Source organism: Anopheles coustani, chromosome 2, assembly GCF_943734705.1.
Source record: "Anopheles coustani chromosome 2, idAnoCousDA_361_x.2, whole genome shotgun sequence".
Taxonomy (NCBI): domain Eukaryota; kingdom Metazoa; phylum Arthropoda; class Insecta; order Diptera; family Culicidae; genus Anopheles; species Anopheles coustani.
The window spans coordinates 52,780,248-52,795,565 of NC_071289.1; the positions used below are offsets into that span (position 1 = coordinate 52,780,248).

At 43.7% G+C, this 15,318-nt stretch overlaps 1 protein-coding gene across 1 annotated transcript in view; it reads left to right on the plus strand.

The window, feature by feature from the left end:
* Window positions 1–14,081, plus strand: part of LOC131264305 (mucin-2-like) — a 28,214-nt gene extending 14,133 nt beyond the window's left edge. The window contains exons 3-6 of the mRNA XM_058266594.1: window positions 1,417–1,440; window positions 3,462–3,983; window positions 7,153–7,167; window positions 12,158–14,081. Coding sequence (XP_058122577.1) covers window positions 1,417–1,440; window positions 3,462–3,983; window positions 7,153–7,167; window positions 12,158–13,818 — 2,222 coding nt within the window. The 3' untranslated portion in view covers window positions 13,819–14,081. The remainder of the gene's footprint in view (window positions 1–1,416; window positions 1,441–3,461; window positions 3,984–7,152; window positions 7,168–12,157) is intronic.
* Window positions 14,082–15,318: the final 1,237 nt, after the last annotated feature.

Below are 15,318 nucleotides of genomic sequence, written 5' to 3' on the forward strand. Positions count from 1 at the left end.
TCAGCAAAGTTTTTTCTCAAAGATCGTCGAAAACCCGCTGAGCAGGACCATGGAAAATTTCATTCTTCGTCGTGCAATAAACACTATTTAAATAAACCAGTTGGATCGGTCTCTAATCTCAATTTTTTTGATTTTTTTTGACGTTTATAAAACAAAGTTTGCAGACAAGCTATATGATAAAGAATTTATAAAGTAAGCTGTTATAATCTATCTCACTAAAAAAATCTATCTCACTTACGTTATTAACTGTCAAGTTGAGATGAATTATTTGTTTAGTATTAATTGCTTTTCAACTACACCTTCATAATATTTCCTGACAAAAAATTGATGAAATGGGTAATACTTGCCGCATGCAGTATTAGGGGTCTGCGACAGCCGAGTAGTAGCGCCGGTTAGAATATCGGCCCATGAGCGCCGAGGGTCACCACCTCGACGGCGTGGGTTCGAATCCCAACCGTGACCGGACCCTCCCCTATACGAGAGGACTGACTATCCATGTACAACAGGGAAACAAGTCTCGTAAGCCGTTAACGCCAAGAAGAAGAATGCAGTATTCACCCTCATGTATAATGATTTGTAATGGATGGTCGTAGATATTTGAAAGGATAAATTTTGAAGATATTTTAAGGTTAAAGAAGCACGATATGCATCTAGTACTCTAATGATTTTAACTCGACAAATGAGGCAAGCAATTCAATTTCTCATTTGTTCAAACAAGCTTAATCAATGAAAATCAAACATTATCTTAAACTGGCAAACTCGAACGTTCGTCAAACAAATTGCCATGCAGATGCCTTTACTTCATCAATATACATGCAAAAAAAACTACATGCTCGCAACACACCCATTAGATGAATTCGTAATCTCACACACGGCTTGCGTAATCCCTGCAAGGTCACTGTCGAGCATCTGCATTCACTGACCATCTTTTTGTCCAATCAGTGTCCGCAAACGCAAGACAAAAAACACAATTTTCTTGTCATTATCGTCAGACCCAGCGCCTTTGCCACCTTTTCCTCTGTCGCGTTCCGAATAATTTTACGCCGACGCCACAGCGAATTCACCACTTGACCATGTCCTACAAACAAATTGAAATCGATCGAATATGCGCACACACACGACATCCGACGGTGAAATTATTGCTAACTTGACCCGCAAACCCGCCCCTCCGACGGCTCCACGCCCGCAACGCTGGCGGTTTGGGAAGCTGGGCGCGCTTTTACGCTAATGCTTTGGCGAAAGAATGTGTTTCTTCACGCTTCTGCCCCTCCTGTTCGCTTTTACCTCCACCGTAGTACTCCCTCCTCCTGTAGTTTGCCAAGCTTTGCCTCTTGTTTTTCCTCCTCCTCATACCCCGTGCCCAGCTATTGGCCTGTTGGTAATGAAAATCTTGTTGTTTGTTTTCACTGTTTACAGGTTTCAAAAGCGGGCATAATTATGGTGAGTTTTATCTTTCAATAGACCACTTTGTATACGACTCACAGCAAAAATTGGTGTGAAAAGTATCCAACGATCGTGTGATATTTTTAAACACAAAGAATTTCAACAGCCCCCGTTTTCGTTAGAATTATGAAAAAATATATCAGAGAAAACTTTGTACATTCAATTAATTTAAATGTTTGCACCTTGACCTCAATCATGATACATTTTCGAAACAATTGGTATCGATCAGTAAAGTTATTTTATATCGAGTGATTTGCTCAAGTAGATAGAATATTCACTGAAATAGATTTAAAACATCTTTATGGGACATCAAGAAACTTGGTAAAAAAATTTTATAGTAAAAACTCGAATAAGATTGTTAAAAACCCTAGACAAGACGATAAAATATGCATATTTCCATCAAGGCAACGATGAGTTTGTGAAGTGCAATTGAATGTTTAAATCTTCTTATCTAAACCAGATGATAACAAACCAGAAATCGTAATTTTCAGGAAGTTGAAAATAACACCTTTTAACTAACTAAGACTCTCCATTATATGGACGTATCCATTTATATTTACTCTTAACCCACCCATGATTTATATAGCGCCTTCGTTATCGTTTGGGTTAGATTTCTGAGTTTGTCTTCAACTTACAACTTTCAACTTCAACTTTCGGGTATTGTCTCCTGATGTAAATGTTTTCTCTATTTAAAAATTTTGTTATTTGGAATGATTATAAATTTATATAATTATTTTATTTATTTATTTATATTATATATTATAAATTTATTCCTTTGAATTTAACGCCTTGTGGGGTTTCGTACATAAAAATTGATAAACAATTCATTCAGGCACATGTTAATTTAAAAGCATAAATGAATGAATTTTTTTTTTATTTTACAGTATAATTATCTAAAAAAACTACAATAACCCATTTAGTTTTCATGTTTTCGGAAAGAGACAAAAACTAACGAGTTAGAGACAAACTCAGATGCATTAGAGACAGAAGCTGTTCAGCTATTTCTAATCTTGGTGCCTTATAGACAACACCATCTGCTGTCGACATAAATTGTAATGGCAATGGCTGTAAATCATTGTGTTTGGTAACTGGAGATCTACTGTAAGTGAAATGGATTTAATAAATAATTCTATGGATACTATGCTATTTTGAATGGAATGTTTACATTTTCCACTTAATATTCAAAAGCAGCATCAAATAGTTCCTAAACTGTTCTTCATAGCTTCCTTTTTGCTAGGGTAAGGGTTTAATTATGCTTACGACTGATACATTCACCTGTGCCTCAAGGATTATGAACCTATTTGTGTAAGATAAACCCCGCACTGGATGAGTTACGGTGTTTGGAACCATCTCCGGAGGCATACAAATGCTCACCATTATCCTCATTTTAACGCCATCATCCACCCATTGGGTGCGCTGCACAAATCAAATATTAATTTTATTCATAGCTGTCCAATAACTCCACACGCAGTGCGTGTCGTTATCGCCCTGAGTTCCAAACCAATCCCATGTTACGCATGTGTCGTCCAATGTAGGGTGGAATCCGTCTGAAATGTGTTTCTCCCCAGGAGCAGACGAAAGTCATCCATTGACCTCACATCTGACCACTCGTTTTTTCCTTTTGAAAAACGTTGTTTAGAGACGTTCGTTTCAACCAACTTATACTAGATATTGGAGGGTTTCGGGGCGTATCCTCTGTTTTCCCTAAGTTACGCAACTTACAGTTGGTTCCTCTTGTTTTTCTCTCTCTATCTCTATTTCCGCTTTTTTTTTCTTTTTCTTTCCCCTATTTTTCCTTTTCTCATCTGTGTTTTCTTCCTTCCTCCAATCGCATCGGATGTTCCAACTTGCTTGCATTCCGAATTTAATGCCCGAAAAACCTGAACACCCCACCAACCGGCCTACTACTACTACCACCACCACCACGAATACCGAACCGAATAATCACCCTGCTGGACCGTGTCCCTGCTAAACAAACATAAACACACACAAACACACACACATGCGTACACTCGCAGACATAGACCCGCAGGTGCTGGAGATCCAGCGGCAGAACCTGATCACGCAGAAGATCCTCCAGCGCTACCTGGAGCGGCGGCTGCATCCGGGCCGCAAGCCACAGATCCGCGTGCCATCGGTGGAGGAAATCTTACCGAAGCCCTTCGCCACCCTGCCGTCCGTGCGGGACGTCCGGCAGCAGAACCAAAGCAGAAACAGTAGCGACGCTAGTAGTAGTAGTAGTAGTAGTAATAGTAACAGTAGTGGCGGCGGATCCCGGTATGATCTGTTCGACGGCCGGCAGGGACGCAAGTACGGCGAGGAGCAAGAGGAGCAGGACTACGACGGGGACGACGAGGACGAGGAGGGCGGCGGTGACTACCGGGAGGGCCGGCTCGATCTGGACCAGTACGACGACGATGACGAGCTCGGTTCGTCCGCTCGGTTCGACAGCGCACGATTCGACATCGAGTCGCTGCAATCGGGCGAGTCGGAGCACGTGGACTCGTTCTACCGCGACAAGCACTACCACCGTCAGAGAGGTAATTATCACGCAGTGTCCCCGCCGATTCCCCGATCCCAATGCCAGTGCCCAGTTGCAACCTTAGTTTCCATTTCCCGTGTTCTCCGCCGGTGATCGGTTCGGTGATTTAGTTCTCTGTGCATGCCAACCCTCAGTGGACCTAACCTCACTTTAACAGCATGCGTCGACTTTGGGGGTGGATTTGGATGGTAGTGGTGGTGGTGGTGGTGGTGATGGTGGTAGCTCCGGCAGTGGCATAGGACTCGCGAACAACTCACCACATGCTTTCTGATCTTGACCCATAATTTACCCCAAGCAAACAACAAACGGCTAACAGCGTTGGTGCGAGCAAATAGATTGTCGAGGGAGGTCCGGTTCCTTGGCCACCTCGTGGCTCGTGGCAGTCGAATATCGAGAGCGATCGTGATATCATCGACGCCGGTGACGGTGGTGACGGACCTTTACACTGCACATTCTTTGCCAAGGACACACGAGCGCGCCTGGTCTCTAGCAGCGTTACCTAACAAGCTCCATTTCGATTACAATAAAAGTGGAAATCAAATTACAAGAGGTATGCAAAAGACGGAAATAAAGAGAGAAAGAGGGAGAATAGCTACGCAATGGTAGAAACCGTAGAACCTGACTGACCAAACTTCTAGCAAGGTCTCTAACGAAATATCCTTAGGATATCCATTGAGAGGCATATAAAACAAGCTCGTCCAGTCTTTTACGATCGTGATCTATTAGCCTCAGAGATCAGAGCTCAGAAATGTTCCTTCAAACGCTCTCTGCATAACGAGTCGCCGGAGGTCTGGAACATGTTAGACGAATGTTAAGGTGAACGGAGATCTGATCTCTTAGGTGTTGATAGGAACTTGTCACAATGCCATTGCAATAGAATTAAAATCAATTTCAACTTTTTCGATCAGTCAGGTCAGGTGGGAGTAGAAAATCTTGCCACAAAAAGTGTACTGATTATGCAAACGATGTATCGAAGAGCCCGATCACCCATTCCAGGTGCATTCAACTCTAAGTCACCCGTTTCGATGCGGCTGGTATACTTTGGCCCAGCATGAAGCCAACAATAGCAGGTGGAGAAGAAGCATGATGTGAAAGTTTCATGTCCACCACCGAATCCGTGGCGAACAGATTGGCGTGAACGGTTAAAAGTTTAACATCTTGCTTCGAGATGCGTTAAACGAAACTGTCCCCACGAACGCGACGTACGAAATCTCGTAGACCAAACGCAACCCAGACCGGCCATCGGTGAATGATCGATAAATTAAAACATAAACAGGAAATGAGAGTCGAGCTTAACGATCGGTTACGTCCCGAGAAGGTTAGCGAGACAAGTTACGAGGTTAGGTCGAATCTTCAGTGATTTGTCTATCTTCCACGAATAAGAAACAAGCGATGAGAGATGCAAATGATTTTATTAGTTTCGGCATGGGAATCGTGGTGGAAAATCTTGTGTAAAAATATTGACATATACAATGCCCAGCAGCTGATGGACACTGTTTTAGTTTTTATAAACAAAATAAATAAGCAAAATAAAAGCGAAGCTGAAAGACAAAAATCAGCTTATACAAAAATATGTGCTTTTTAAGCCTAAACAACTCATTATAATATTGTAAGTCCGGAAAAATTACGGACCATGACATTAATTTGTTAACTGCCAACCTATTATAGTACAGTTTTTTATTACAATCATTTTTGACGAAATTTGGTTGAAATTTTTAATAAAAACTCTTTTTGGGAAACTAAGCGTTCTAAAGAATATTTGTGTGTGATTACTGTAGCTTACTTCTGCATAACTGAACTACTTTATTAGTGCAAAGGGATGCTTCTGTTACCAGTTAAACGGGTGATGTTTACTGTTAAAAAAGCTTAAAAAAGCTATAAAGATTAAATTTTTATGCTACTATAAATTATTAAGTTTGAATTATAAAAGTTTTCATCTGTAAAACTAATTAAGATGAACTTGAATATTTCATGTTTGTTTGGTATAACAAAATAACATTTAAATCAGCTACAATTGGTTATTTATACGAGACTTGGAAAAAAGTAACATTAATATTTTCCGTGTCAAGTCCGTGTAATATGCAATGCAAGGAACAGCCAAGGAACAGCCAAGGAACGTTTTGATGTAACATAATGCAATTACAACAGTGAAAAATTATATTATCCATCTGGCAACCAGGAAATGTGCTGACTTCCGCAAGTTTAAAGCCTTCCCGATTCGTTGTACCCACTCCCGGGGAGCTTTAGTGACGAGCCTACGAGCGAACCGATTGCAGCAAGTGTTCATTTGTACGATCCTGGGCAGTTAAGCTTTTCGATTAGACATTATTTATCGACCAGCTCGAAGTGAGTCAATTTTGCTGAATGCTCTTTTGCGATCTTTTCATCGCCATTTCCGCCGGTTCACCCACCGGTCCGTTGGAGCGTTGGTCCAACAACCGAACGATCGATAGATGGAGGTAATTATAGTCACTGCTGCGGCGTGTCTTGTACAGATCTGTGCCTCCGAAGTTGTCCCAGACGGCAGGATCGTTTGCCAATTGCACCAGGAATGTAGCGACGAAACCGATCGCACTCCATTCGCAGCTTCGGGCGACGCAACAGTTCGGAATGCATTCGTTCACCATTTTACCACCAGCGGACGGGGGTTATGATTTGATGGATGAAAAGTTTGACAACTAATCAAATATAGCATGTCGGTGTTGGGTGAAACAGTTTCGTCGCCTGCCACCTCCCCACAGGAACGCGACAGCGGAGAGTGCACAAGATAAGTGGCAGCTGATAGGCGCTAATGATCAGTTACGCAATGGTGGTTCGCGCAAAGCGTTCGAAAAGGCAATGATGGACCGGCGACGACAGCAAACCGGGGCAACAATTAGTAGCTGCTTACGGGGAGAAGGACTAATGCATTTTGGGACCGGCAGGCTATCTCTAGCAGCGCTCGCTACTTTGTAGCACCTAACCGCAACGGGAATGGAAGCGAAATTTAGGTCATATTTGCTTGTATGGAAGAAAGTGTCCTAACAATTGCACACTAACGGGGTAGGTTAATGCAGAATTTTATTTTTACTTTGTTACTTTGAGGTTTATTTTTACAAATTTTCTTCTACACGGAAAACTCTTCGCAACTACAATGTTTCTTTCTCTTGCTTTACCTCTCTTTACAGCTTCCCAGCTCTCGGGTACGTAGAAATGAAGATTGTTTGTAAATGCAGGCAAATGTTTTCTGTTTTAAATTAATTCTACCACTATCATGGTTTTCTTTTATTTTTAGTATTCATTTTGATCCGTTTTTCACAGCATTTGTGCAAATGAATAAGAATTATGGCTTCGAGCGATCGATCGATGAACGTTGCGATGAATTTTTTATGAAAACATTTTCTTCAAATTTACCTAAATTACACTCTTTTTATTTCGAACAATGCAAAATTTACTTCCAAATCGAACGTCACTACGATTGAAGACTAAGGAAAGCCGCACATTATTTTTGGTTAGTCTTCTAAGAAAGGCAATGTTCCACCGTAACCTTTGATCAAAAGTGAACTTTAGGCATCCTTGATCGCCGCTAAGGATAACGTCACCGTGAAGCAACCCACGGGTGAACTTCAAGTGTATCTCAACGACAAGTAAAGCCCCGATCCGCTTACCACGTTGTGACATTATCTACGCGTACGCAGAATCGCACCAACAAAACACGTGTAAAGTTCAAGAGCTCCTTCACCCGGCACCGAAGCCCATTATTTGGGAGCTTCTAGTGGTGCACAAATTGAAATTGAAAAACAAAAATACTTTAATCTGAAGGGGTAGTTGTCGTCGAGTAATGTCAGAAAATTACTACCTTCCACACCATTGTAGGATGCGTTTTAAATTATGCATATATTTTTTACTACGAGATTCACTCGTTTGCATAACGTGGTTGTGGAATGAACCTCAAACTTCTTCTCGCAACAGAGAAAGCTCGCCACCGCTCGGACGTGACCTTTGGAGGGCACAATTTTATTTTACGAGCATCTCCTGCATGCATCCGGAACGCCTTCTCCGCGAATGCCGCAGCCCGTCGGCCGGTATTTAATGCGTTTTGCCTGCATTGCCGAGACTCGTTTTTCATGGGAGCCTTGTGCGGTTTTGATTGAGCCACTGCGGGGTGCGTTGAAATATGCTTACACGGTTCAGCTCTTTTTCATTGAACACCGCTAGATAGTTTTTTAAAGAAAGTATGACTTCTTAAGAGCCTTCAAGAAATACGGACGTGCTACGCGAAGAAGAGAAGAAAACTTCGAATGGTACAACCGTTGTGAAAAAAATAAAGCATCAAACCCCAAAATCATCCCCGCAAGTGATCCCCACATACACACACTCTCCGAAATAAGAGTACATGGTGCGAACAACATCACAGCCGTTAACAAAACAGTAATTAACCTTTAAGCCCGCTTTGGCAAGCGTGTAGCCTCTTGCAGCGATGAGTCGAGACGTCGCCGGAGATCTCTGCTCAAGATGCCTGCGTTCGGCACGCGTTGCAGCCGCTAGGTGGGAGAAATGGGAGAAGGTACTTGATCCATCAGATCGGTTGAGGCATCGATCGAAACCACCACCGTGGCGCAGACGCTATGAAATCCAAGGCTGAAGGCCGCAATCGCTCGAGTTCCCAGGCTAATTGAGTGTTGGCTTCCTGAACATTTCCAACCACCGGATAATGGCCCTCCAGTTTCGTGGGAGTATCGGCGAGGGGGAGGGGATGGGCAGATGATGAGACGCTATGATTAGAAGCCACTGTGCTGCATAGTTAACCCCGCACAATGGTTGCAGGTTATGGGTTTGCTGCAGTATCATGCCGTGGTCTACCATTTTCCGAAGCATAAGTAGTAACTACTAAGTGGATTGTTCGGAGAGGATCAATTTAGCAAAACGGTACCGCTTAGATTTAGCCACCTGTTTTTGAATAGTTTTATGCAACACAAGACTAATTGGTAATTGCACGTGAAAGGTGTACCGATTGGCACGCGAAGAAAATCTAACGTTTTCTCAAAGAGTTATGCAAGATTTAGTTCAACCTTCAATCAAGTTTATAGAATTCGCTTGGGTTCAATTTTATTTTCATCACTTAGCGAGCAGGTTCGTTAGCGAGAAGAGTTGTTTATTATCTTATAGAATTATATTTAATTGTACTTTATCACATCAGATATTATATATGCTATTTAGTATGATCACAGCATCGTCTCGATCAGCCCAAATCTTGATTACGAGTTCAATTCTTGACTATGGCTTTAGTTGTGAACAGCGTTTTACTCTGTTTTACGATTGTCTCACGTAAATAGCATTCAGGTAGGGATTCTTATGCTTTTGGTTCGTAAGTTCAACAGAACAGAAACCAATTGGTCTGGAGACATAAAATTCGAAATTTTATTTCCGTCTCTTGAATCCATCACGCTGAATATATGCCAGATTGCAATGAATTGCCATTGAATAATCAAAGCGCTAAAAAACAGTGGTCTTTTAGTTCACATCAATCGGAGTATGACCCTTTACTGGTCTCACTGGTTCAAACAGTTGCCCAAAAGACCATTCAAGGCTTCTTCATTAATTTGTGAAGCTATCAATCCGCCCTTATCCACCTGTTTCGGTCGGAAATTACTCTTCAAGGGTGACTTCATTAGCCAAAGACGTCCGTAGTGGTTGGACTTTTTACAACCTTCTGTGGTCTACGGACGGAAGCGCCCTATCGGTAATGGTTAGGTTGCGCCACTTGGTTGCCTCTAATAAATTGGTCGGATTCCAGAAGGTACGTCTCCGAGGCTAAAAGCAAACATCTCTCGAAGCAGATTCGCCGGATGGTAAACCTACAATATGTCCTTGACATTTGCATCCCTCTTCACACGAGTGGTACACGGTGTCGCCGATGAGTTCCTTTCGAACCTATCGCTACGTTTACATAGTCGGCCGGTGTGGCGGCCTTTCGAGGCTGGACGCATCGATGATCGACAGGCGACGCCTTCAGAGCGCTAGTACGTAGAGCGACATCCCCGACGGGAGATCGCAATTATCATTCCGCGCCAATTAGCCTCTGGCAGACATCACTTCTCCGGGCGTCTGCAATCGACCCGGGCGCTCGGAACCGGAGTCGCGGAATGCTTCGTCGACTTAAAGGTCGTCCGAACTGGTTGGCTGGGCTGAGGACGGGTTTAAGATGTTTTACTTATTTTACTCAACTCGTCCCATACTAGTCCCCGGACTTTGCCGATCCTCAGTGGGGAGTAAATGACGACATAAAAATAATACGACGCCCATAGGGGGCACCGTTGGCTGACATCGTACTTGTTCCGTTGCAATTCCGGATTTCCACAGCAATACCCTCACGGTTAGGATCAAGTTTTCCTCAGCGGCCTCTAATTGGAGCTCGCGTTCATTTACTGTTTCCCTGTTCCGGCACCTGGGGTCTCGTTTTTCACGAACAGGAAGGAAATGCATACGCTTATCAAGTTCAAGGACGTACGATATTACCGGTTACTTGCCGCGTGTCCGATAACTAGAACCAGTTTACGACACCGATTATAGAGCAGCCGTACTTGAACCGTTAAAAAGAAGGTCAATAATGGCGCGTGAGTATCATTAGCACCGCTTGACATCCGATTATGAGCGTTTTCAAAAACATTACCGCTGAGAATGGAAAACTTCCAAAAGGTGTTGTTATTTTTCACTTATTTTGCGATTATACATGCCAACACAGTATTATCAGATGTTAAAATCAGGGTCAATCAAGGACCACTCTCTTAATTGAAAAGGCATCGACGAAAAATCACATACCAGACGAGAAGTAAATTATATTGATTTCATATTATTATGACCCCAGTACAAGAGAGGTGAGGATACTCGCACGCAAATAGAAAAAGTCTAGCCTAAATGAGTACGCCAAACAGGAAGGAGGGATCTCTTACTCTTGTTGAGAAACCTTTTTTAGTAGAGGCAGGACAAGTAAGATCATTAATAAATTGTTAATTTAACCTCAAACCAGGCCCGTCGTATTTTCGATCATTATATAATTCATTATCCTTCTTATGACAAATGTTCGTGGATTTTGGCAAAATTTCTCACTCCAACAAATGCCTTGCTTCGTTCTCGAATTGTACAAACCTAAGTGATAAGCGAGAGTGTGGATCGAGGGAATGAAGAAGGGGGTCTTCTCTTTCCATTTTAGTGACTTTTCGGCTTCATTGATCTGTTCAATGAATGTTTAATGAATCATGAATATTTGGGATGCATGAATCTCTCATTCAATGATTCGTAAATCTCAAAATCAAAGTAGAGAGTCATTCAGATTAATAACTAATTAATTAGATTATCCAATGGTAATCAACCCACAAACTTTAAATTAGTTCAAACTATTTTCTTATAGTAATTTAGATATTAATTTTTCACATTCGATTGCACCCTTGTAAGTGTAATAAAATATCAACGGATTATTTTAGTTCCTGTAATGTTCTACCGTTTAAATTTCTCAGATGATTTCCTTTCTCCGAATTGTGTTGTTGACTAACTCTACCATTTTCCTTTGTTCAAATCCTCTCCCTCCCGCATGCCATATCCAAAATCCAACAACCTTGTTTATGTAATTGTTATGATTTCAACCTGTTTTTGTATTTATATGTTTAGAATAATGGTAATTCACACATTTAACACACTACTCCAACCCACATTACCACACTACCTCACGCCATCCTTTACCCAGTACGATTGATTGGTTGAAGCTAACTCATATGTACAGCAAGGACGTTGGGAATATATATTGGGATTTTTGTATATACATTCGGTTGGTCACGTTCCACTGCTCGCGCTCTCGGAACCACTGGCACGGGTTTTTTGACATTTTCAAACTTACACCAGAGACATACAACAGACCCTATGCGTGCAGCACCACCACCCACACGGACTCGACTCGTACACCGATCTAGAACAACACCGTCACTACACGCCATCCGCCGCACACTCGCTCCGTTGGTGGTCATCTTTAGCCTAATTATGTGTTTTCTTTTCTCTTTTCTCTTTCTTTCTCTCTCTCTCTCTTCCTTTTCTTCCTTTTTCCTGTGCCTTCTTGGGCACGCGATGTCTAATATGGTCGCGAACGTGTGCATGATCACATTCCGTGCTGATGATTGCTGGTGATTCTGGCGGACCTAGTGCCCGATTCGGGTGAGTTTGACGAGAACGCCCTAGACGAAGACTTCGAGGACTATCCGGAGTTGAGTGTGTTGAGTGAGATCACCAACGAGATCCGGCTGCGACAGGAGGCAGCAAAGGGGCATGCCGACGGTGGCAGAGTGAAGCGACAAGCCGTCAACAGTCGCACGTCCCGCCGAGGGCGCGTCACGTTCCGCGAAACACCGACCATCACTAATCGGGTCGATGCTCGATATTACACGTCGGACGACTATGTCGACTACCCGACGACACCACGACTGAACAAGAATCTCCGGGACAACTACTCCGAGTATCGGTTGCTCTCAAAGAGCCGTGCCTCGGTGAATGAGCCGGTCAAACCGAGCCGGCCACGTCCCACCTCGACGCAGACCACTCTGGCGCGGAACGCAGCTCGATCTCGCAATCGCAACACACTGAAGTCGCTCGCCTACAAACCGAACGTGTACAATGCCAACAGCCGCCGGACGACGTTCACACTGTCCGCCTACAATAAGGGACCGACTCGACCGGGAACTACACGCCGTACCGGAAATTCCCGGGGCAGCTATAAAGACGAGGAAGAGCAGCAGCAGGCACCGCAGGGCCGCAAGTGGAACCGCTTCGGACAGGCGGGCGCGACGGCACAGGACTGGCGTCGGAAGACGGTGAGCATGGGCAGTTCGAACATTCAACCAAGTACGGCCGCCCTCACGGTGACATTCTTCCTGCCCACGGACACGACCGTGTCGGTGGTGGCGAACTCCAAGACCGAGATCAGCCTTATCAAAACGACCACGACGAGTATCGAGGAGATCTGCACCTCCTGCTTCTCCCTAACCCAGGGTCCCAATGGACTTCCAGTGCATGTGCTCAATAAGGAGATCACGTCCTTCAATAACGACGGCCTATTCGAGATCACCAAGTTCATCTTGAGCTCCACACCGACCACGACCGTCTCGGTGTCACAGAACACGTTCCGTGGTCGCTCCACCGCCTATTCGGCTACCATCTCCACCACCATCTACGAGGCTACGCCTTTCGTGCAGACGCGTGGCAAACCGGCCGCCGATCCGAACTCCGTGCTATCTAATGCTCCACTGGCGAATATCCTCCTGTCGCAGCTGCTCCTCGGAAATCTGGGCGTCGGTCCGGAACCGAACTATATCCCACGCCCGACAGAGCTCCTTCCGGACCCGAACCGCTACCAGCTCGTGGTGACGACTGCCACCGACTACCGGACGCACGTTAAAGAAGTCGTCCAGACGCTCACTCAAACCAAGTCGATCGTGCTGCCTATCACCTTCCAGGGGCGCGAGATACTTACGACCGTATACGAAAGTGATGTCACCAGCACCGTCATCACATCCTTCATCACCGAAACGTTGACCATTCCGACCACCTCCACCATTCGTGTCCAGCCCACGGCAAACCCTGCGGATGATCTGTCCAACAAGCTGAGCCTCCTGTTGCCACTGCTCGAGGAACGCGAACGCCAGAACCGACTACTGTCCGCCATCGAGCCCTCCCTACCGCTCGTCTCCACGACGCCCCCAACCATAGCTCCAACGCCAACCGCCACCAGTGCCGTGTCGAAGGTGTACGTCTCTGGGCAGCATCCCGGCGAGTTCAGTGTATCGTTCACCACCATCTTCAGCACGTAGTGGTGCGAGTCCACTCCCCGCACACCAGTACTTAGCATCATTCAAACCCTTAGGGTAACCTCTTCCTGGCCCAGCAAACGAAGAGTTCCCGGTGTTACTACTCCCCGCACTTTTCGTTTACTATTCCAGATTAAAGTAGACTAACTTTGGACCGCGAACCAAACTATCACCCGCCCCGACGCACCGACGACCACTGAAGGTAGTTCCCATCAACACCACCACGCCATCGTTGACTTTGTTTTCCACTATTCCAAGGGAGATTGTTTATTGAGAGTCCCACCCTACGAGCTAGTTTTAGTTTTGTAAATCGACACGAACCATACTCGGTACCCAAGATGACTTTCAAAAACAGGCCGAGATCGAATGTTGAGTAGATGGTAAACACACATGCACACACAAGTATTACCTGGTGTGCCGTTTTTTTGTAATAAATAAAACAAGTGAAATCTGTGAAGATGGAATGGAAGTTGGTTTCCTTTGTAGGTCTTTAGTAGTAGCGCTGTGTTGACCGCCAGGTGTCTCTGCGGCCTGTTCGTTGGCGTTCCGGTGGTTTGGAAAACTCGTCGAAGGTGAGTATTGGACACAGTGGAGATCTGCGGAGGTAGCGCTGATGAGCGGAACCTAGTAAGAAGGTAATTCCTCACTCTAAACCACTTCTCTTCGTTTAATCGATCGTGCTAACCAGTTTTGCTTCGGGTGTTTTGTTTGCGCTTGTAGATTTAGTTGGGATTAGCTTTGAGGCTATGTTGTTGGAGAGTGTGTATATTAGAGTTCCTGGTGGCGTTACTACTATTCTGAAGAACATTCTTTTAATCTTTTGAATTCCATTCATTTTTTGCCAGGTAATATGTTATAATCATTCCATTTTAATCAATTCTCTGTAAACTCTTTGTTTTACATAACCGTTCTTTTGAGAAAAATATTGGTGTTTAAATTTAGGACAAGAATATGTTGCTCACGTGTACGAATTTTACGATTATGATTTGTTTTGTTTTTATTGAAATGAATAAATGATAAAGTATTTTCCGTTACAAGTATTTGGCCTTGCTCTTGAACAAACCATTCAAAAAGTACGCCGGATGAACGAGGGTGAATTTAAAGCTAATCGTCAGATATATTGGAACACCAAAGCGTAAATGGCAATAGTTAGAGCATGATAAGAATTTGATAAATCAAAACTAAATGCACATCTATGCTTCATGGACTCATTTTACTTCACCTATTAAACCTCCACCTTCTTTTTCATCCCTTTGTTCCTGAATACTTTTTACTTCGTGAAAATCCCTGATTTAAAATCTTAACATCTTCTGTATTTTAAATTAAATTTTCAAGTGAAATTATGCATTATGTACAATTTAGAATACCACGGTCGTAAACTTCAAACCAGGATAATGTCCTACTCGTGTTGTCGAGAGGAAACCGATGAACAGGATGCTCTTTAGTTCTTTCCCAAATGCCGCAGAGTAATTTATTGCAAAGATCCTTTTAAAGATCAAACGC